General features: G+C 41.3%; 1 protein-coding gene across 3 annotated transcripts in view; it reads left to right on the top strand.

The window, feature by feature from the left end:
* Window positions 1-23,501, top strand: part of EGFLAM (EGF like, fibronectin type III and laminin G domains) — a 166,020-nt gene that overhangs the window by 121,894 nt on the left and 20,625 nt on the right. For 2 of the 3 annotated variants that reach the window (XM_054033187.1, XM_054033185.1), the window contains exons 14-19: window positions 6,151-6,276; window positions 6,877-7,120; window positions 11,150-11,261; window positions 15,089-15,205; window positions 18,600-18,780; window positions 20,873-20,896. In XM_054033187.1, coding sequence (XP_053889162.1) covers window positions 6,151-6,276; window positions 6,877-7,120; window positions 11,150-11,261; window positions 15,089-15,205; window positions 18,600-18,780; window positions 20,873-20,896 — 804 coding nt within the window. The remainder of the gene's footprint in view (window positions 1-6,150; window positions 6,277-6,876; window positions 7,121-11,149; window positions 11,262-15,088; window positions 15,206-18,599; window positions 18,781-20,872; window positions 20,897-23,501) is intronic. The other variant, XM_054033186.1, reaches the window with a different exon arrangement.

The following is a 23,501-nucleotide window of genomic DNA, read 5'->3' as shown; positions in this document are numbered from 1 at the left end:
TTCCTTTATGCAGACTGCAACTTTGATCTGCAGAGACCATGAATAGGTTATCAGCCAGACAATGGTTATCTTTTCAGGACATAGCTGCAAAAGATTGGGTGCAGAGGTGGGAATCTGTATTCCCCTCTTCCCCTTGTACTTCCTAGGGAAATCCATATATCTTTGTCCAGAAGTTCCTTCTTGTGTGGCACATGGTTTAAAATAGTCCTTTGATGCCTATAACACTTACGTAGGCCACATCTTCCATCCAGAGAACTTACATACAATCCCCACAATGATACATCAGTTTTGTCTTTATAATACAATGGACCCCAAAGCTATTTAAACCTAATTCAGTAGTCTTCCAGAAATATTGCAGGAAATTGACATGTCTGTCACACTTACAATCTAAACATAACAGGTGATTTGCCCAGGGTCACACAGTGACTCAGTGGCAAAGGCAGGAATAGAACCCATACATCCTGACTGTCCTGTGCTTCAGCCACAAAGTCATCTTTCTTCTCTTTTGTAGTTTTGCCGTCCAAATCGCAGGACGACAGTGACCAGTATGAAACTTATTAACAACTGCTCTGTATTCTCTGGATAAAATGACCAGACTTCTGTGCCATATAAGAAAGGAACAGATTGACCCAGAAACCGGACACTGAAAAAAATAAGGTTTTGGAAGCACAGAGAGTAATTTCACAATAGCGTGAGAATCTATGGAAAACAGCTTAAAACCTTTCTGAGGTTCCCTGATCCCTAATCTCTAGTGCCTCTTGGGTCCCAACTACAGTCATTCCCAGCCATGTGCCCTCCGCACACTGTTGCATTAACAATCAACATCAACTAAAATAAATGCTGGATTTTTCCATGTGTGACCTGAAGCTGAAAGATAGAACCATACCATGTGTTACATTGCTCCTCACAATTGCAGAGCTTGCTGTGTACCATGTACCATGGAAGCTTTGCAAACAGTATAGAAAATGACTTAAAACTGTACATAATATAAACTGGAATTAGCCATTCAAGTCTATTAGCTTTTCTGGTAACTGACCTTCCATTCTATATTGGGTATAAATCAGGGACCACAAAATGGAAAAAAAAGAAGAGGCCTGTCCTGTGTATAAATCAGTCCTACTGAAGTGCTGGCAAAGGAGGAAGGGCAGACACCTTTAGTACTACATATTCCTGCTGAAGCTCCCTTCTTTCTCTTCGCCACTATAAGGGTCCCATGCCCTGGGATTTGATGTAGGGATGAGATGCAGGAAGGGAAGCTTGACTTTTCAGTGTATTCATCAATACTCAACTGAAAAATGGAATACCTCAGTGTCACTCGGGGGGTGGTGGAGAGGGGTCGTTTGGACAGCAGGATCATAGAACCATAGGGTTAGAAGGGACCACACGGGTCATCTAGTCTAACCGCCGGGCAAGATGCAGGATTTGTGGATGGACCTTAGAAATTGAGAATGCGCTGGCTGAAACAAAAGCTGTCTCTTCACCTTAATCACTGAGAATGTGTCAGTCTGGAACTTCTACCATTAATTTTAAGAAATGTATTGTCCTTTGTCTCAAAGATTTTGCTTAAATTTGCTGCTCATGAAAGTGCAAAACTAACAGCAATGACCACCACTACACTAGACGTAGTACAGATGGATGTTGTGTTGTGTAGGTTTCTACTTACATCTCTGCCCATATCAGGGCCGGCTCCAGGCACCAGTGAAGGAAGCAGGTGCTTGGGGCGGCCAATAGAAAGGGGGAGCGGCACGTCCAGGTCTTTGGCGGCAATTCAGTGGCGGGTCCTTCAGTCCCTCTCTTCCTCTTTGAGCTGCCGCCAAAGTGCTGCCGATTGGCTGTTGTTTTTTTTTCTTTGCCACTGGGGCGGCAAAAAAGCTGGAGCCAGCCCTGGCCCATGTCTCTCTGGTAACCTGCAACACCCTCCTAATACAGTACTGGTGCTCTCCTCCCAAGCAGGGATTTCCAGTAGCACTTTCCATGGCCAGTCCCAAAGATGTCAAAGCCTGACATTTAAATGTAGTCCTCTGTTAATAATTCATGAGACCACAGATTCATTAGTATATTGTTGAATTAGGGAAGGGACGGTACTGGCCATGTTTAGTTTGGGTCTTTGTGATGAGGCCTGAAATATTCCATGGTGATAATGATGTTGATCAGTGAACAGATGGGATATGAAGAGGTCATCAGTTGCTGACATCTGTTCTGAGAGGTCTGTTTATTGGATTATTGGATTTTTTTTTATGAAGCTTGATAAGTGAATTCAGTCTATCTGGTCTTTCTTGCCTCGGTGTGTTGCTGGACCTCTTTTTCACTCCTTTGGATTTATCACAAGCTGCTGTTTATATTGAGGTAGAGCATAAGGGTCCCTATCGGGAACAGGCCCCACTGTGCAAGCACAAAAAGATGGTCCCTGCCCCATAGAGCTGACAATCTGGGTAGCTAGTGAGGTATAAATTGGTATAAATTGTTGCATAACTTGTCCCTCTTTAGCATCATGATGGTGATGAGTTACATTCTGCTGGCATAACTCAGAGCCCCCTGGTAATGCAAAGTCCCCTGGGAGAGGTGCCCAGAAGAGTCTGGCCAGGGCAGCCAAAGGAGAAAGCAGTGGAACTTTGATTCCCTAGTGTGGCCTCTGCAAGAGATGGCTCTGATGGAACTCCAGTCACAGTTTTAACGTTCTCCTGCCCCAGTGGGAGCCATGCGGGGAAAGAAGCATGCGTACGCCGTTTGGGACAGTCTCATGTAGAAAGGACGCAATGCAGACTCTGATCACTGTCTCCATGGGAGAATTTCCCTGGTGCACAGCAGGCCTTCATAAAGCCTGATGTTTTACTAGCGGTTTTCCCCAGGTCACAAACTCATAGAGAGCTGACATGTAATTTGAAATCCCCCCCTGGGTGGAATCCTTAGGGTGAAATGCTTTGAAATCAATGCAAGCTTTACCATTGACTTCTCTGGGGCCAGGATTTCATCCCGTCTCAGAGATGTGTTCCTCTGAAAAACATCTGCATCTAGGTGCACAGACCACTGAGTCTTGGTCTGAGCTACAAATCTAGGTCGATAACTATGTTGCTCAGGGGTGTGGATTTTCTGAGTGACACCATTGTATTGTCCTAACCCCCAGTGCAGACAGCGCTATGTCGACAGGAGGGCTTCTCCCATCGACATAGCTATTGCCTGTCAAGGAGATGAAGTAACTGTACTGCTGGGAGAAGCTGCAGTGCTGTTAGTGTAAACAAGCCTTGAGAGTGAACGCTCTGGAAGTGCTACACTGCTACATCATATATATTTGCAGATGACTCCATAGTCTATCAGAAAACTCATATCCTTATGATTAAGAAACAAAAGTAGAATCTAGCAGTTAGAGAACCATACTGGAACCCATGACGTCTGGGTTCCATCTGTGACTTTGCCATTCACTGGTTGCCTCAGTTTCCCTATCTATAAAATGTACTTGGCCTTGTACTATTCACCTCCATCATGGTGCTGCTATGATTATTAGTGATAAGTGGGGAGAGAGTCTCAAAGTATAGGTTTCCTAGTGGTAGACGTGTTAGTCTGTATCAGCAAAAAGAATGAGGAGTACTTGTGGCACCTTAGAGACTAACAAATTTATTTGGGCATACGCGTTCGTGGGCTAAACCCCACTTCGTCGGATGCATGCAGTGGAAAATACAGGAGGAAGATATATATACACAGAGAACATGAAAAAATGGGTGTTGCCATAGCAGCTATAACGAGACTAATCAATAGCCCATCTTAATTGATAGCCCCCCTTCATTGATTAGTCTCGTTATGGCTGCTATGGCAACACCCATTTTTTCATGTTCTCTGTGTATATATATCTTCCTCCTGTATTTTCCACTGCATGCATCCGACGAAGTGGGTTTTAGCCCACGAACGCGTATGCCCAAATAAATCTGCTAGTGGTCTCTAAGGTTATGTCTACACTACCCGCCGGATCAGCGGGCAGCGATCGATCCAGCGGGGATCGATTTATTGCATCTAGACACAATAAATCGACCCCCGAGCCCTCTCCCGTCGACTCCTGTACTCCAGTGCCACGAGAGGCGCAAGCAGAGTCAACGGGGAGGCGGCAGCAGTCGACTCACCGTGGTGAAGACACTACGGTAAGTTGATCTAAGTACATTGACTTCAGCTACGTTATTCACATAGCTGAAGTTGCGTAACTTAGATTGATCCCCACCCCTCCTCCCCAGTGTAAACCAGGGCTAAAGTGCCACAAGTACTCCTCGTTCTTTTTCCAAAGTATAGGTGCTCTGTGTGTGCAAGTGTTATTTAAACCCACAACAGTGAATTATATTCAGATGACAAACAGTACCGCAGGATTCCCACTCTTATCCAACCCCCCTTTACCATCATTGACAGCTGTTGTGAGAGATGATGGGGAATAATTAGCATTGCAAGAACAGCTGCTCACACAGCTGGCTGGCAGGGGAGGCATTTTGTAGGGTAATTGTCTCTCTTCACCTGGACGTGGAATTCATCCTGTCCCTGAGGGGATGTGTCCACATGGGTTCTGTCTTTAACCTGTCCTCTGGTCGGGTGTGCCATACTTTGTGCTATGAATAGTGTAATCAGGCCATCACTTGGTACATTAAAAACTAGGCTTGACGAAACACTTATAAATGTACAATAGGGAACAATTCTGCTCTGTCAGGGAGAGGGACAAAATGACCTAATAGACCTTTCTCCATCTCTAACTTCTGTGACATTGTGATCCAAAGGTTATATTCCAAGTTGTATAGCACAGTGGTGGTCTTGTTCATGTAACAGGACCAAACAATTAATCAACTCTGGTTGAAATGACTGGCTGAATTGAAGATAAAATTGAAGTTTATCATGTGTTAAATCTCTTCAGAAGTTCTTTCCCTGCTGTTCTTTACACACTGAATGAATGTAAGATAGGAAATCAAAATCTGAGTTTGAACTTCACTCATGCCAGGACCCCACTGAGGTTTTGCAGTGCCCTGTGCAGTAGATTAAATATTTCTGCCTGATGCTCCTCTCCCTTTTTAAAAAAAAGGGTTCCTCTTGTCAATAGCAGGTTTGCCAAACTTTGCTCAGTCACCCCAGATAATACAACCGCTCCCTGCTTGTCAGTTCTGACTCTGTTTCCGACTCACCCTTGTGCATGTTTCTTGTCTGAGCGATCCAATCTATAATCTGAGGTAAATTACTCTGAAAATACTCACTTGGAGCACCCTTTATATACATACCCCACCTCCAGGAGTATGTTTGAAGTGTAAATTTGTTCTCCTTCACCATTTTGTAGCACTTTACCCCCTTTAAAAACACTGCAGAAACATAAGCAACGTGCTTACACTCACACATGGTGCATGTGTTGATCTGGGCCTTGTTAACTTATATTTACAATTTATTCCTGTACACTAGGGGGAAATGATTTAAATAAACAATAATACAATTTAAAATAAAAATATCTGAGTTAACTGGTACTTTATACACTGACTGAGAAAGAAATAAAAAAAATCCCTCCTTCTATGACAGTTTTGATATTGTTGCCTCAGGGCACCTTTCTGTACTGTAGACATCATATGCCAGTGAGGTGGACATGGTGATTAGAAAGCCCATATGTTGGTAATATGGATCCCCTGCAGTGCAGACAGAACAGTTAACAACTACATGCTGGTTAATAAGCTTAGATGCTGCTGCTTAACACATTCAGCGCTTACCATATTGTCCCCAAACTTTGAATGAACAAAGCAGCACTTAAGATAATTGAGGTTAAACAAATCAGCATGTTTGTAATGTAAACAATCGGGTGACACATGGAGATTCTGAAATACACATTCGTGAGAACAACAAAGATGCTACTGAGGGTAGGCAAAACCCAGTCATCTAGTGAATGGTTATACTGTAAAAAAAAATCTTGTGAGTTGTTATTTGGTTAGTTCTCATTTCTACCATTTTTAAATCATCTTTATGATGCAGTGTAAAATCAATGCTGAAATTAACCACTTAGCCTAAAATCTGCTTAATAGTTTTGCAGATTGAGAGAGAATTCTGTTTACTTAAGAAAGCAAATTGCATTTGTTTATAACAAGCAAGCAGCCCGCTAAATCCTCTTGGATTAACTGGTATGGTATGACATTCTGGCTCTGAATTTAGGTGAATGCAGCAGTGGAATCTGCGATGAGGCTTCCTGTATTAACAGCGGTACCTGCACTGCAAGCCAAGCTGATTCATATGTGTGCCTTTGCCCTCTTGGATTTAAAGGTCGTCATTGTGAAGAAGGTGAGAGGACACCAGATGTGTTTTATTTCTGACTTGCATGTTAGTCCTTGTTCAATACATTTTCTCAGTAGGATAAGACCACTTTGGATGTCATTGAACTGTCAGAATACAGCCCCGATTTGTTCCTTCTCCTGAAAAGCACATGCATATGCTAATAAGATGGTGATAGATGCCTCGTGTGCATGTTATGTTGTTTATTTTTATGGGCTAGAGTGCATCTTGCATGGATAAGCAGGTGAGACTCCACGTTCCCTTTGACCGCTGCATGTGGATAAGGGAATGGTTGCAGTCCTTGTGCACTTCAGAGCTGCTTTTTCACACTGCCTGCTGGGCAAGCAATTCTAAGGGCTTGGAAGAAAACAAGGCCATGTTACTGATGTTTCTCTATGCCTGACCAATAGAGGCTGGCTATCTGAGGAAGGAAGTTCAGCAGTATGTTTATCCTGTGTGCCTGAGAGCTGCAGAATGAATGGCAGGGCGTCTAGTGTGACAGTAGATTTAAATGCATAATGAAGAAAGCTGTCTGAAATTGGTTAGTGAGTTAGTCAGTTTCTTACCTTAGAGCCTAAGGTGACCTACTTATTTTTTCTGGACTTCCAGCATTTATCCTGGCCATACCTCAGTTCAATGAGTCGCTGAGGTCATTTGCTACAACACCCTGGCCGTTGGAACCACAGAACTATCTTTCCTTCATGGAGTTTGAGATGACATTTCGTCCAGATTCAGAGAATGGGGTCCTCTTGTACAGCTATGACACAGACAGCAAGGACTTCCTGTCTATTAACATGGTGGCCAGCTATGTGGAGTTCAGGTTTGATTGTGGTTCAGGAACAGCCATTATCAGGTAAATGTTATTTGTAATAGTTTTTCAAACAATGCCACAAGAAAGATATAGGAAAGGAATAGCCATGTTGGAGAGGCTACTGGTTTGTGTAGTTATGTATTCACTCTCCAACAAAATCCAGTGATGGGTACTTCTAGGGAAGGCATAGAAGCCATGTGTGTAACTGCAATACTATAACACGGGAGTATTTTTCCTTTTACCCTTATCCGGTGGTCTGAAGCTAGCATGAGTATTGATAACACTTAGCATTTCATCCTACTCTGCAACTGCAGATGTTATTCTTATCCATATAGAGAAAATACTTTAAAAATATTAACCCCCTTGCCCCAATAATATTATCACAAGAAATTAAGGAATAATATATAATGAAACAGTAGATATTTTACAGTAATCTTTAGCAATAGCCTAATATGCAGCAATAATGTATGCAAAGATGTGAGTAATATAGTATATTGCCTGTGGCCATTATATATTGTATGTTTCCTGTATTCATAGGAAATGTTAGTCATACTAGAGGCTTTGATTTTCACTGTGGGAGGGCCTGAGTGCATACCTTCAGATAACATCTTGCAGTCTCTATCTTCTATATGTAATCCATACTACAGATACATATTGAAAGAAATTATGATCTGTTTGCTCCAAATAGTATTTTTACTGCTTAAAAACACTTTGGGCCAAATTCTAACTCAGATAGATGGATGCACTTCCCATCAGGTGTTGTACATGTGTATATGAGAGTGGAATTTGGCTTTTTACATTAAAAAAAAAACAGGGAGGGAGAAAGAAATTAATATTTGAATTTCAAATAAATTGAGGAAAAATACAAGTTGTTATGATTGCTGAACAAAGGAAAATTGGTCACCCTGATGGTAAGCTTACTTGAAAACAATCAAAGCTATCCCAAAGAGTGATATCATACAATACAGAGTAATAACAAAGAGTAATAACATACAAATAACTGTATTAAAAGGTTTGCAGGTTACAAAGTGAAGCACTCAAAGTAGGAGTTTAGGTTGTCCATGCTACCTTAGTTCTGCCACCTTGTGTGTATGCAGTTTTGATAGTCTTTGATTATATGATCACCTATTATTTTTTTCCGAAGGGATTCGTCCCTCATTCAGTGCACAGAATGGACAGGACATAGGGAATAGGCAGCTGTTCAATAAACATGATACTTAAACATGATGTATTCAGTGAGCAGTCCCTGCCTTATTTATCACACACCATCCAAAGCCTGTAACAAAAATAGAATTACTCATTTCATCACGGTACTTTGTTGGGCACTCATCATTATAGTATCTGAGTGCCACACAAACAATGAATATCTCTACAACATAAAGTAGGAGAACATTAGTATCTCAATTATACAGATTCGCGACACAGCCCTGATGGATGGGGATCAGGAATCAAGGCTGTGAAAAATATAGTATGTGAGCAGGGCTGGCTCTGGCTTTTTGGCCGCCCCAAGCAAAAAAAAAAAAACGGGGCGGCCGGAGCGCAGGTGCAGGAGGACCAGCTGGGGAGGGGGAGGGGGGAGGAGCGGGCGGGAGAGAGAGAGAAGGGGGCAGCCAGGGCTACAGCAGGGGCACTGCCACGCGGCCCCTCCCGCTGCGCCGCCTCCTGCTGCCTGCCACGAGGGCTCCGCTCCGGTCGGCGGGGAGGGAAGGAAGAGGACTGTGCTGCAGGGCGCTCTGGGTCTCTGCACCGCCACCCCCTACAGGGCAGCCGGAGCAGAACAACAACAAAAAAAGCGGCCGTGCTGCCCTAGGATTGGGCAGAATGCCACCTCGAACAATCTGCCGCCCCAAGCACCAGCTTGCTCAGCTGGTGCCTGGAGCCGGCCCTGTATGGGAGCATGTAAGTAAAGACTGTATCATAAATGCACATGTGCAAGTGTTAGAGCATCTTAAAAAATGGTTTCAAGAATCTTTTATAATGGCAAGTATTAGGCAACGTAAATGTATCATCAGATGCATGGAGTGGAAAATACAAGAGCAGGTATACATTAAAGAGTGATATAAAAAACACCCTAAATGTAGGGATTGCTACCAGCTCCTCATGTAATACTTAAGTCTTGGATAGCACTATTCCTCCATAGATCTCAAAGCTGAGGGAAGCAGCATTATACCCCTTTTACTGATGGTGAAATAGGCTCAGAGAGCTCAGAGGTGACTTGCCCAAAGTCACATATGCAGTCAATGCCAAAGCTGGGGATATGTCTCCTGGCTACCTTGGCCATTGCACCATGCTGAAATGAGCTGTATCTAAATGTTATCATTATAATTAGGGATAGACGAGCTCGTCGCCACTTGGATGACGAGAGTTTAAAAGTTCATCTTGAAGGTGACTGAGTTTTGTGCTTTGCTTAGGAGACATGGTGAGCAAAGAAGCAGAATGCAGGCAAATAGCAACAGAGGGTGTAAAAGGAGGAGACCAAAAAATTGAATAGAAAATTAGGTGTAAGCTACCACTGTGTCAGCCTATCCTGTACCAGGATCCACTGTGCCCATGAGACTTCATGTGGGCACAGAAATCCACATTCCTGGATCTTAATGCAGGATTAGGAACCTAGAAATGAGGGGAAGTGAGTCTATCCCTAACACATAGACAAGGATTCAATATAACTAGAAAAACAATTTAAAAAAACGACTCATCCTTGAGGAAAAAAGGGTTTAAATTATATCCAAAAGGGTTCACAAACTTGTACTAGTTTTGAAAACCCTGTGAATCCAAAAAATAAACTTGCAGTTCTGAAAATCTCAAACTCTGCAAGGTTCACTCATCCCTAATTAAAATTACAGTTTACAAAAGCAGGAGGGTTGGCATGATGATGACTTTTTCTGCAAAGGACAGAGAAGACATATATTGCATCTTATTAAGTAGTCAGACTCATCTGGTGTCTTTATTACATATTGATTTATCCAAGGCATTAAACCCTATTACCCATTGATTTATCCAAGGCATTAAACCCTATTACCCATTAATTTATCCAAGGTGATTAAACCCTAATGGTCACTAAACAAGAAAAGGACAAAGGATGAATGACATTGCTTGGTGATGCTTTTTGGAGGGTTTGGTGTCATTGGCAGAAATGAGGTGCAAAGGCTTTGAGATATGATTTGGATTTGGACTGCTTTAACCTAAACTAGTAAAAATGACATTTCAAAGTAAAGGGAATGTCTATAGGACTTCATTAATTGTAAATCTGTGAGGATGTGGTTTCTATCCACTCTGCAGACTGTTTTTCTGTCCCAGATTAGTGCTGGGTTAATAAAGATTATCTGAACAGTTTTAAAATGTTTCCTGTGAGACTGGTGGTCACTTGGCATAACAAGTGGAGACTATGGTTCTTATTCAGAATCTCATTACATAATTAGGATCATATTTTGGTTACGGCCCCTAATGTACAACATGCAGTTAAAAAAAAAAAAGAAAAAAAGATTTCATTGTGATGGCCTGCATCAAAAGAGCTTATCCAAATTTAATGGATAAGAAAACACAAAATGTTTCTATCTCATAAGGAGACAAAGGCTTTGGGGAACTTCTGCCTTAGGTAAATTTCTGTATCTCCAGCTTCTGTCATTGGGAGTAGAGGATGTATATCTGAGACTTTTTCCTCATATATTTAAATCTAAGTAACTGCAGAAATTGAATAGAAAGTTTAGCTCTCAGATAGTTAAATGTGCACTGGTTGTTTAACGTGTTTTGTTTTTTTTACAAATAAAACTAAAATGCTTTTAGTTTAATATGGGAACACTGACACATATTCCTTCACTGCCAGTGTTTAGAAATGGTGCCTTCCGTTAAGCCTCATATACATTGAGCTTTTGTGCAGTCATCTTTTTCCCCTTTATTTTATTTAATGTGCTAATATGTAAAGATACTCAGTAAGTTGTTTCTGTTGAAGGAAGGGTCATGGACGTTTTCTTCAAAAGGCTAGTTGGTAAAGACAAATGTTTGAAAGTATCAAAAAGATGCAAGTGTAGACTTCCTATAGGTTTTTATGTTTGTGGTTTTTGGTTTAAACAGGAGTGAAGAACCTGTCATTCTGGGCCAGTGGCATGAACTCAGAGTGTCTCGCACTGCGAAGAATGCTATTTTGCAGGTTGATCAACAAAAACCAGTAGAAGGAATGGCAGAGGTAAGACGCATATAATGTATATTCTCATATATAAATCAATTTGTTCATAAAATGACCTAACTTCTCATCCAAACATTAACAAAAATGAGATCTTCAGATAAACCACAGTCCCGGGCTCTCCAAAGCCTATAAGAGTTTATTGAAGGACGTATATGGGGCAGCCTCTTCTTTAGCTTTGAGTTGGGAAGGAGAGGAGCCCAGGACATAACTGGGAGCATCTCTCTTCCTCCTCTTGACCCAGGTGTTTGTGCTTCAACCTACATTTCTTGTTTCATACATGAGGTTCATTTCTTCCTGTTCTTCAATTTATCAGTCGTAGTTGTACCTCTTACAAAACACCAGCATGTGCATTTTTCAACCCACTAGCACCTCTAAGCACAAGTGTTAGAATTTACACTCTGAACAGCTTTTTCTCCAAATAAACTGAGACTCAAGTGGGTTGAAAAATGACTTGTTTATTTTCTTCATGCAGAAATATTTGACTTTTCATTGAAAATCTGAAAACCAAAAGTTTTCAGGAGAAAAGTCTTCAGGTTTTCAGGCAAACTAGCATTTTTAGATGGAAAGCAGACACTTTTCATGCAAAATTTCATTTAATTGGAAATCCAGTTTTCCCTCAAAAACAGGTTCAGTGGAAAATTTTTTGACCAGTCTATTGGGTTTTAGTTAAATAATCAGGCTTAATTATTATTTATTAATTAAAGATTGTTAGTTAAAAATTGGTACAGCACAATACAGAAATAAAGGCTATGGTTACCAAACTGAGTTGGAGACTGGAAAAGTGACTTCAGCTTGATTTATCCCTAACTAATTTCCAAAAACTCTCGTCCTTATGTACTTGGTTCAAGACCGAAAATAATTCCTTTCCCATAACTGATTTATCTGAGGAGTTCCTTTTATGGTATTTCAGCTTACCTAATTAATGAGCTAACAATAGCTGTAGTATTTGTCCTTTTATGGTATTTTAGCTTATTTAATCAATTAGCTAAAGATATTTCTAACTACGTCCTTATTATAGGAAACACCTGTGACAACAAGTAATTCCTAATAAGCTAAAAACATCTTTCAGTGAGTCATTATTGTATTGAATATTGAAGACTTTGTAATAACAAGTATCCCTCATTAATCAATCGCAAGTTGTCTTTTTCTTGATATTTTGACACATTCTCAATAGGTCAGGGTAAAAATATTACACAATTTCCCTTATTTGGTCACACTCTAAAGTTCAACCAAACATCCAGAGTCCTTAGAATCATAGACACAAAGCTCTAGAATTATAGATACAAAGCACTTTGGTTCATGCACAAAGGATCATAGCATTACATATATAAATAGGGCTGTCAAGCGATTAAAAAAATTAATGGCAATTAATCACGTGATTAATAAAATTAATCATGCGATTAATCACACTCTTAAACAATAATTAAAATATCATTTAAATATTTTTGGATGTTTTCTACATTTTCAAATATATTGATTTCAATTACAACACAGAATACAAAGTGTACAGTGCTCACTTTATATTTATTATTGATTACAAGTATTTGCACTGTAAAAAAACAAAAGAAATAGTATTTTTCAATTCACCTAATACAAGTACTGTAGTGTAATCTCTTTATCATGAAAGTTGAATTTACAAATGTAGAATTATGTAAAAAAAAAAAACTGCATTCAAAAGTAAAGCAATGTAAAATTTTAGAGCCTGCAAGTCCATTCAGTCTTACTTTTTGTTCAGCCAATCATTCAGACAAAGAAGTTTGTTTATATTTGCAAGAGATAATGCTGCCCACTTCTTGCTTACAACGTCACTGAAAGTGAGAATAGACGTTCTCATGGCACTGTTGTAGCTGGCATTGCAAGATATTTATGTGCCTGTAAATGTAAACAAACTTGTTTGTTTTAGCGATTGGCTGAACAAGAAGTAGGGCTGAGTGGACTTGCAGGCTCTGAAGTTTTACATTGTTTTGTTTTTGAGTGCAGTTATGTAACAAAAAAAATCTACATTTCTAAATTGCACTTTCACGACAAAGAGATTGCAGTACAGTACTTGTCTGAGCAGGGCCTGTGCTACCATTAAGGCAAACTAGGCGGTTGCCTAGGGCGCCGAGATTTGGGGGCGCCAAAAAGCAGTGCCCCCAATTTTTTTTTACAGTGTTCCTGGGCTGGGCTGCTGGCGGTGCACTAACACGTGTGGCTCAGATTCCCTCTCCCAGTGCAGCGGCCGCTCCATGCAATTATTGTCATTGCCAGCAGGGGCGGCGTGCTCAGGGAGGGGGCGTAGCAGAGGTGAGCTGGGGTGGGGAGCCCTGCGGCAGCTCCCCATCCCAGCTCATCTCTGCTACACTCCCTCCCCGAGCGCGCGGTCACCACTCCACTTCTCCCACCTCCCAGGCTTGTGGCGCCAATCAGCTGTTTGGCGCCGCAAGCCTGGGAGGGGAGGAGAATTAGAGCGGGGGCGGCGTGCTTGGGGAGGAGGCGCAGCAGAGGTGAGCTGGGGTGGGGAGCTGCCGCACGGCTCCCCGGGGGGGAGCTGCTGTGGGTGGGGGCGCCTCAGGGCGGGGGGAGGGGGCAGGGAGCTGCCGCAGGGCGGGGGGTGGGCACAAGGTGGAAGTTTCGCCTAGGGAGCGAAACTTCCTTGCACTGGCCCTGTGTATGAGGTGAATTGAAAAACACTATTTCTTTTGTTTATCATTTTTACAGTGCAAATATTTGTAATCAAAAATAATATACACTTTGATTTCACTTACAACACAGAATACAATATATATATGAAAATGTAGAAAAACATACAAAATATTTTAAAAATTTCAATTGGTATTCTACTGTTTAACAGTGCAATTAAAATTGCGATGAATAACGATTAATTTTTTTAATAGTGATTAATTTTTTTGAGTTAATCGCGTGAGTTAATTGCGATTAATTTACAGCCCTAATATAAATCTGGGACTACAAAGAATTATGTACAGTTTGGTATAAAATGGATGGGGTCAGATCAGATGATAATACTGGTCCTTTTTGTGGTTAATTTGGTTCATCTGCTATCAAGCCCTAGATGAGATTCCTTCAACAATAATTAACAAAGGAGAAGAAGGTGGTTTTAGTTTTTTCTCTCTAGTTGAACATTGTGCTTGAGTTATAGAGAGAGGTTGGCTTTGAAGCTGCCAACAAAGAACTCCTGCAGAACTGGAATTACACAGTTAGCATATCCTTACCTTTAGAGTCATTCCAATTCATACAAAAAGGTTAACCAGAACTCCAGTGTAGTCTGAGTGACTGCTTCAGCTTCCAGCACCCAGTTCAGATATGTATTTCTTCCTTTTACCTGTTTCCTTTATTACTGGTTTGCTTTTTCAAATACTGCAAGCGTTTGACTCTTCTCTGTTTAGTGTTGATTTTAACTCTGAGGGCCTGGTTCTGATTTCACTGCTACCAGTATCACACCAGTGTGACTGCGTGAATTTATTCCCACTTCACACAGATGTGATCAAGAGATCAGAATTAGATCTGTCTAAAAAAAGGAAAGAGAAGAAATTCAATATCAATTTTAAAGCTCTTTCTCTCCCCCCCCGCCCTAGTTTTTATCAAAATGTTGAAATATTTGAAATTTTCCAGACAGCTCTAAATAGAATCAGGCCCAGCCACTTAGTACAGGGTCCACATTGTCCCTTCCACGTTAGCATGAAGATGTAAGGATATGTTGCATACCGTACAGAAATACTGTGTCACCCAGGGCTCTCACCTTTCTAAAAATATAAAGCAAGCTAGCCTGAAGATGCAAGCGTGGTTGCAGCTGATCTAACAAAAATGGATTCTGACTTTTGTGACAGGGAGCTTTTACGCAGATTAAGTGCAACACTGACATATTTATCGGTGGAGTCCCTAATTACGATAACCTGAAGAAGAACTCCGGGATACTGAAGCCCTTCAGTGGAAGTATTCAGAAGGTACATGTTTTGAAATAAACTAACTCTGTGCATTCACTTCATATCTTCCGTATCCCTGACACTTGGACATCGAGGGTGAAATCCTGGCCCTACTGAAGTTAATGGCAAAACTCCTGATAGGCCAAGATTTCATCCCTAGACCTTAGCAACCCTTAACAAGGGGCTTGCTTAAAAATATATTTAATAATCAAGAACACCATTTTCTTCCTAATGCTATTGACATATTACTGGTAAGCGTTGTTGCTGTTTTTTGATTTCTCTTCCATTGTGTACTGATCAGTGAACCGCAGACATGCTGGGCCAAACTCAGAGGTGATGTGTGAAGTTGATGTCAAAATTAGACCACCATAGACTCATTTACATCTATATGTAAGTAAGTGAGCATAAGGGGAATCTAAAGCATGCTCAGTGATGGACAAGGTATAGACATATAAATGGTTGGTATAACTTACATGCTAGTGAGCCAGAAGAAGGCGCAAGTCAAAGTATGGTGGAGACTAACGTAACTTAGTGTAATGTAACCTACACACTCTTACAACCTTCCATTAGTTGCTTGTCTTGCTACCCTCCTTTCTTGTGGCCTCTTAGCATGTGAGCTACACCAACCTACTCACCCTTTCCTCAGCTAGTGGTCAAAATTCAGAAGTGATATTTAATGGAGTCAGGTGTAAGCAGACTAAATCGGTATAATATACACAATGAGGGGCCAGAAGAAAATATAAGTTACTCCAGCACTGGTTTCCTCTAGAGTTTTTTAGAATAATTTAGCCACACCTCTGAATTTAGCCTGGAATCCTGAGAGTTAAATCTGAGTAACTCCATAGAACTAAATAACAAATCAATGTAGCCCTAGTAAATGGATTAAAAACTGGTTAATTGATAGATCCTGAAAAAATGATTGTAAATGGGGATTTGTCATACAATAGGGGTGTTTTTAGTGTCACTACTCTTCAATATCTTTATTGATATGGAAAAAGATACAAAATCATTGCTAGCAAAATTTGCAGTTGACACAAAAATTGATAGAGAGGTAAATAATGATGAGAACATGTCATTATAGCGTCCTATTTTGATTACTTGGTAAGATGAGCTTGTTAGAACAAGGTGCATTTTCATTCAGCCAAACATAAGGCCATACATCTAGGGGCAAAGAATGTGGGTCACTCTTACAAGATGGGGGACTATATCTTGGAATGCAGTGACACTGAAAAGGACTTAAAGGTAATGGGAAATTGACTGAGCACATGAGCGGTGGGTATCATAGGCTGGAAATATCGGCACAGCCTCCCCAAACAGTCTGATGTGGCTCCACCCACACTCAGCCCCTAGGCCCCTTCTTGCAGTTCCTACCTGGAAAAACTTACTTAGGGACGGTGGATTCTCCACCACTTGCAGTCAAGACTGGATATCTTTCTAGAAGGTATGCTATAATTCAAACAGAAATTATGGGCTTGATGCAGAAATTATTGGTGACATTCTATAGCCTGTGTTATGGATGGGGTCAGATCAGATGATAATATTGGTCCCTTTTGGGGTTAAAATCTGTGAAACTATTAATGTAAATGGACTTTTGCCATATTTACATTGATGTAACCAAGATCAGAATATGGCACCTTGTGTATAACTTGGTTATATATTAAATAAGGTTGTACAAACCGCAATATTTTTTCTTAGAGAGCTCAAAATGCGGACATGTTTTGGAAGAATCCTATAGTTTCACAGATATCTTCAATTGAACTGCTCCCAACATTTTAAAAGAAGTAACAAATTGGACCTTTCACCCATTCCTAGTTGTGAGTTCTCCAGGCAAACATAATAGCAGTAGACAGTGCTAGATACACTGCTCTGCATAACTTTCCTGTTATGTTCTCCAAGATATGTCTGTGACAGGTAGGACCCCTTGGGAAGACACCTGATGTGCTGAGATACCACTGAGTCTACCTGTTCTGCCAGCATGGGCCCCCTTTAACCTGTCTTGCTGAGCCTCCTCTAACACACACGCAGGCAGGGCCACACCCAGCTGCAGATCAGCTCTGGGAAGACTAAGCTTAAGGGACTTGCTTCAGTAGTCCGATGTCCACCTCCCTTGGAGTACAGACCCAAAGATATATTATGAAATTCGCTCCCTCCCTCCATGTGGAGAGATGTGTGCACACCCCAATTAGAAATCATATAAACTGAGTTATATTGTAAACCAGCAATATTTTTTTTAACTATAACAGGTGTATTTTAAGTTGTTAAGGAGGTAGCAGACAGAACAAGGCAGATTACTAAGAAAATAAAACAAAGCATGCAAATTAAGCTTAATACACTAAAGAAACTGGTTACATGTAAGTTCTCACCCTAAAAGTGGTTCTAATAATCTTCTTCACAGGCCAGAGACCCTCTCAGCCTGGGTCCAGTTCTTTTCCCGCAGTTCAGTCTTAGTTGTTTCCAGTAGTCATCTTGGGTGGGGTAGCGGGAGAACTCATGACCTGGATTACCTCACTCTGCACTCTTAAATAGAATTTGCATAAGGCAGGAGTCCTTTGTTTCCTAGTTTGACCCCCCCACACTAACTTCTCATGGAAAAGTACAGAATTTAAGATGGGTTCCAGTATCAGGTGACATGGTCACCTGCCTCTGTAGGGCCTCTGTAGCCATTCTTCACAGGCTGACCCACGTTCACAGGAAGACTAAGCTCTTTTACAGTCCATTGTCTCTCGCTGATGGGCCATTAGCACTGTCGGGCTTTTTCATTGTTGTACCTGAAGTGTTATAAGTGGGCATCACCCAAAGTAACATAGTTGAAATATAGATACATAGTCAATGTTCCTAATTTCAGATACAGAAATGATACATGCATACAAATAGGATAATCACATTCAGTAAAACCTTCCCAATGAGATCTCACATGAGCCATCTTGCATAAAGTATATCTGTTATGTCATATTCATATTGTAAGCATATTTTCATAAAGAATATGGAATGACACGTCACAATGTCCTCCTATCATAGGATGAAATTGACTTCTTCAGCAAAGCTCATATAATATTTTAGTTCTGACTCACAGTTGAGCTACAAAACAGTGCATCAAAGTTCAAACAAAAGGCTGGTAAATGTCCAGCAGCTTTTATCTGATTGGGTCATTAAATTGCTTTGTGTTTCAAGGAAAAACAAAAAAAACTTTTATTCCCCCACCTCAGGATAAACATCTAATTGTTTTGAAAGACTAAGCTCTGAAAACTCATTGATGACAATAAACAGATGTTAGATCAAGTTTTCAAAACAATGGAGCCATTCAGGGAAGTTCTAATGCTAAGTATTGAGTAATAAAGCAAAAAATGTGTTCCTGAAGGGGTAGCATCTGAATTTGGAGATCTCTGCATAGTTTTCTCTTCTCTTTTAAACCAAGATTATATTGAATGACCGGACAATTGATGTGAAGCAGGATTTCGCTTCTGGAATCAATGTGGAGAACGCTGTCCATCCCTGTGTGAATTCTCCATGTGCTAATGGGGGAAGCTGCATGCCCAAAAAGGACAGTTATGAATGCGATTGCCCTTTGGGCTTTGATGGGCAGCACTGCCAAAAAGGTAACAATGAGGTTTTTTCACGCTTTAAATATAGAATTCTTCCAAAAATAATGGAGAGATTTAGTACATTTCTCCGAATAGAAACCGTAGGGGCTTGCACTTCTTCTCCCTTACTGCACATTCCACCTACCCATAGCAGCATCCATTCTGTCATTTAGGAACATTATAATTGCTATCTCAGAACCGAGCAATGATCCAGAGATGGTACCATGGCCTCTGGTCACCCACAGTAGTCAGTGCTGAATGCTTCAGAGAATGCCATAAAACTCCCTAATTATGCAGCACTATATGAAGGGGGAATTCCAGCCTCTCTTCTCCAGCTGGTGATTATCTTACACCCTGAATCATGAGGATTGATAGCTTTTGTAATTTTATCCTCGCTGTGTTAACAACAAATGTCGTTCTTATTCACATCAAGGTCTAATCCCTTTTTTTAGCCTCTGACTACCCTGTAATTTCACGGTAGGCACAATTTCTACCTCAGCAAAACATTGGAGACCACCAAGGATTTCTTTCCAAAACAAAGAGTTTTGTTCTCCTCTACTCAGAGACAATACTGTATTTCAAACCAGTAGGTTTATGAAAGAGAGTTAAGATTGTGTAAACTTGGAAAACATGCACACACTATTAATCCACTAGATGGGGTTGTTTCCCTTCTGTCAAGTATTATCTTGGGAGACTCACTAGGAAAATGATTGTGCTACACCATCATGCTAACTTAGAAGGACATTAAAATCTCACTCTTTAGTTTATCACAAATAGTTTTTCAAATGAAAAGTATGTGTTTCAGTTAAGTCATGATGAAAAAATAAGCTTTTCTTCTCAAAAAAAGAAATTTAGTACAACAAATATATTCGATTACAAAAATGCAAACTGCCTTACATAGATAATAATTGTGATTTAACTGAAGATAGAGCATCATTAATTCCAGAGTCTTTGGTTTGTCATTTTATTGTCTAGGTATTTACAGGGTGCTAGTAGAGAAGCCTTACATGCACAGGTATATGTACTGCAGTTACCAAAATCTACAGCAGGGGTCAGCAACCTTTCAGAAGTGGTGTGCCGACTCTTCATTTATTCACTCGAATTTAAGGTTTTGCGTGCCAGTAATACATTTTAACGTTTTTAGAAGGTCTCGTTCTCTAAGTCTATAATATATAACAAAACTATTGTTGTATGTAAAGTAAATAAGGTTTTTAAAATGTTTAAGAAGCTTCATTTAAAATTAAATTAAAATACAGAGCCCCCCGGACTGGTGGCCAGGACCCAGGCAGTGTGAGTGCCACTGAAAATCAGCTCACCTGCTGCCTTCGGCACGCATGCCATAGGTTGCCTACCCCTGATATACAGCATGAGTTAAGGGCCAGTTAATGAATTAGCGATAGTCTTGTCAACTTCCTTCCAATGCCCTGCACAAACATACTAGATTAACATTCAAATCTGTTTTAACCAAATTTCTGTAGTGACATTTTAAGAGCACCTCTCAGATCAAGAGGTGATTATGTTAAAAAGCACCTTTTTTCAATGAGACTTAGGCTCGTCTGTTTTTAACCAAGGTGATATAAGTGCGAGTACATAAGACACGTACTTTGATGTCTTAACTGGATGAGGAGTCGATAGTTTTCTACTGAAATCATTGTTGTATGTTTTCTGTCTAAGCTGTGATGAGTGGTAACTGTAATTAATATTTAATAGTAAGAAGTACCAAAAAAGCGAGCCATTCTTTTCCCCTTTGTGTGAAATTCACCCTTGTGCTGACGTCTGCGCATGTCTGATACATCACTTAAGACCTTAAAATAATATTTGATGCATCCCTCTGCAGAGGGATGAAATTTCACCCTTTTTGCATTTTAAGTAGATAAAACTAAATTATTTCCTAAAGACAATAGAAAGATGATGCTCTGCCTTCTAAGATTGTTGCTCTCATCATGTCACCACTTTATCTAGAAATACACTGCAAAAATGAAGTAGGGAAAGCTCAGTGAAGGGAAGATCTGCTTAAACCAGGGCAGACTATTGAAATGGAGATTTTAAAACCATTGAAAAATAAAATCTGCATGTTCTTGTTTTGTTTTACGCTGACTCGCTGCAGAGTGTGGGAATTACTGCTTTAACAGTAAGTACTGCAAATGGCGTGAAAACTGCTCTGTCTCTGTGTCTGTGCCTATTCCATCAAGGTGATAGCTGGATTTACACTGCAGTCTGCATGCAAGCCAAAAATACTCTCTAAGCTTATACATTCGAAGAAGTGGGCTGTAGCCCACAAAAGCTTATGCTCTAATAAATTTGTTAGTCTCTAAGGTGCCACAAGTACTCCTGTTCTTTTTAAGGTTATACAGTAATTCTCCAGCACCTCGTCCTGTTAGTGTTTTTAAATGCAACTTCAGAACTCATGGAGAATACCATACTGACCGTGCTAGAGACAGAAGCGAAGTCCTGTATTCCAGGAAGAAAAGGGTCAGCACCAGTTGACAAAGCGCTTTGTGGAATCCTGCACTGCTGCTCCCTGTGTTTCAACCCAACCCTGGAGGATTACTTATGAGTTAGAGGGAAAGCCCAAATCAACAGACACTTAATTGTTGCCATGCCTCCTATTACAGTGCCTAACTTTTAGGTGCCTATCTATCCGGTGGAATCCATAAACTCTGAGTTAAGCTCCTAGGCTCTGTTCAGTGAATGGGGAAAGATAGGCACCTGCGGATGAGATCCAAAAAAGCCAGCATGCCAGGCAGAGAGATGCATAAACTAGTCAGTGGGAGATACTGAGGCGAGTGATGTATCCTAAGCCCCACCCTCTCAAGGAGTTAGGCACCTAAGTCCAGGTTGGAGGGAGGTGCTTATCTCTGCTTGGGATCCAAAGCCAGGAGCTCCTCTCAGGCACCTAAGCTGTTTCTAGCCAGTATGGTGGCCGAGCACACCTAACTCCACACAAGACAGCCGGGGGCAAGGTATACCCCTGCATAATCTTTAGCCCAATGGTTAAAGCACTCCCCCGGGCTGAACTCCAGTTCAATCCCCCCCTCTCCCTGATGAGGAGAAGGGATTTGGGTGTGGGTTTCTCAACCTCAGTCAGTATAACCATTGGGCTAGAGAGTCAGTCTCTCTCTCTGGCCCAAAGCACATTTTATTATTTATCCATACTGGGACAGCTTCAACAAGAGAGATGGAGAGAGACCCACATCAGAATATCCCAGAGTCCAGCAGTTAGGGCACCAAGGGGATTTAGGCATCTCCAGGGTTACGTAGCAGTTTAACAGGGGTTTTGAGGATCTCCCTGATGTCTCAATTTAGGAGTTGGGTGTCGAACTCCCACTTCAGTTGCCTAGTCCTTCTGTGTAGCTCAGTGCTCACCGTGCCCATTCAGGCTGGGGCCTCTCTGCCGTGACTGTTATCAAGGATTTCAGTTAGAGAAGTGGTTTGGGCACCTGCCTGCTGGGAAACCATTTAGATGGTGACATGTTTTGGTTACTGCTGGCCTAGATAGGATTCAGACTGACAATCCAGCTCAGCCAGATTCAATAGCAAAGGAAGAGCATACCAAAGACTCAGCACTAATAAAGACAAAGGGCTAGATGGTCTCTCTTTGGGTATGTCTATGCTGCAATGAGACACCCATTGCTGGCTCATGCCAGCTGACTCAGGCTTGAGGGGCTCAGGCTAAGGGGCTGTTTAATTGCAATGTAGACATTTGGTCTTGGGCTGCAGCCAAGCTCTGGGACCCTCCGAGCTCGCAGAGTCCTAGAGCCCAGGCTCCAGCCTGAGCCCAAATATCTACCTCACAATTAAACAGCCCCTGAGCCCAAGTCAGATTGCACAGGCCAGCCGTGGGTTTTCAGTTGCAGCGTAGCCATACCCTTAGGCATTGCTCTGAGTAGGGAAGTGAAACTGCTCAGGTGTATGCCAGCAAGGGCAATACATGGTGCACAAATGAAGCTACTCCCATGAGCCTCTAGGCAGCAAGGACTCTGCCATCCCCAGTCTGTGTGCAGCGGGAGGAGGTTCCTTGAATCCTTGCACTATCTTGCTCACCTACACTAGGGTCAGAGACCATCTGGCCTACAGCTTTTCCATTCATGCAGTGAATGCCAGGCCCAATTATAATACAGTTTCTTTTGAAACCTGAGAAAGATTTCGGTCTTTCAGTAGCATTGCACAACACACGGTTTCCTCTTCAGACACATTGGACAGTTTTCCTAATTTCATTACTGATGCAAAAGCCATTTGTTACCTTCTGAAATTCCCAGTCTGCCTTGGCATTTATACCTAAATGCCTTATTGCTACTGGTGGCTTTCAGTGTGCACAAATTATGACAACTTTGTATTAACAGCAGTGACTAGAAACCCAAAGCAACAGTGCGACCCCATTGTGCTAGGCACTGTACAAACACAAGTGAGAGACAATCCCTGTACTGACAGGCTTCCCTGACAAGCTGTGGCAGAAGAGGCCACAGCATTCAAACAGAAGATTGAAATCTAGGGCAAAGAGGGATTAAGGCCCTAAGGGATTAAGGCAAAGATTTATGCTCCTGCTTAACTTTAAATGGATTAGGACCTAAGGGACTTGATCAAGATCACATAGGAAGTCTGTGGCAGAGTTGGGAATTTAATCCAGGTTTCCTGTCTCCCAGTCTAGTGACTTAATCACAAACCTCCACCTGACTAGTGCTCATTTTCATGTTGATGTGCTATAGACATGGGGGGTTGTTATCACAGAGTAGCTT

The sequence above is a fragment of the Malaclemys terrapin genome, chromosome 6 (assembly GCF_027887155.1).
Source record: "Malaclemys terrapin pileata isolate rMalTer1 chromosome 6, rMalTer1.hap1, whole genome shotgun sequence".
Taxonomy (NCBI): Eukaryota; Metazoa; Chordata; order Testudines; family Emydidae; genus Malaclemys; species Malaclemys terrapin.
The sequence above is the reverse complement of the archived record's forward strand: the minus strand, read 5'-3'. Positions and strand labels throughout refer to the sequence as shown.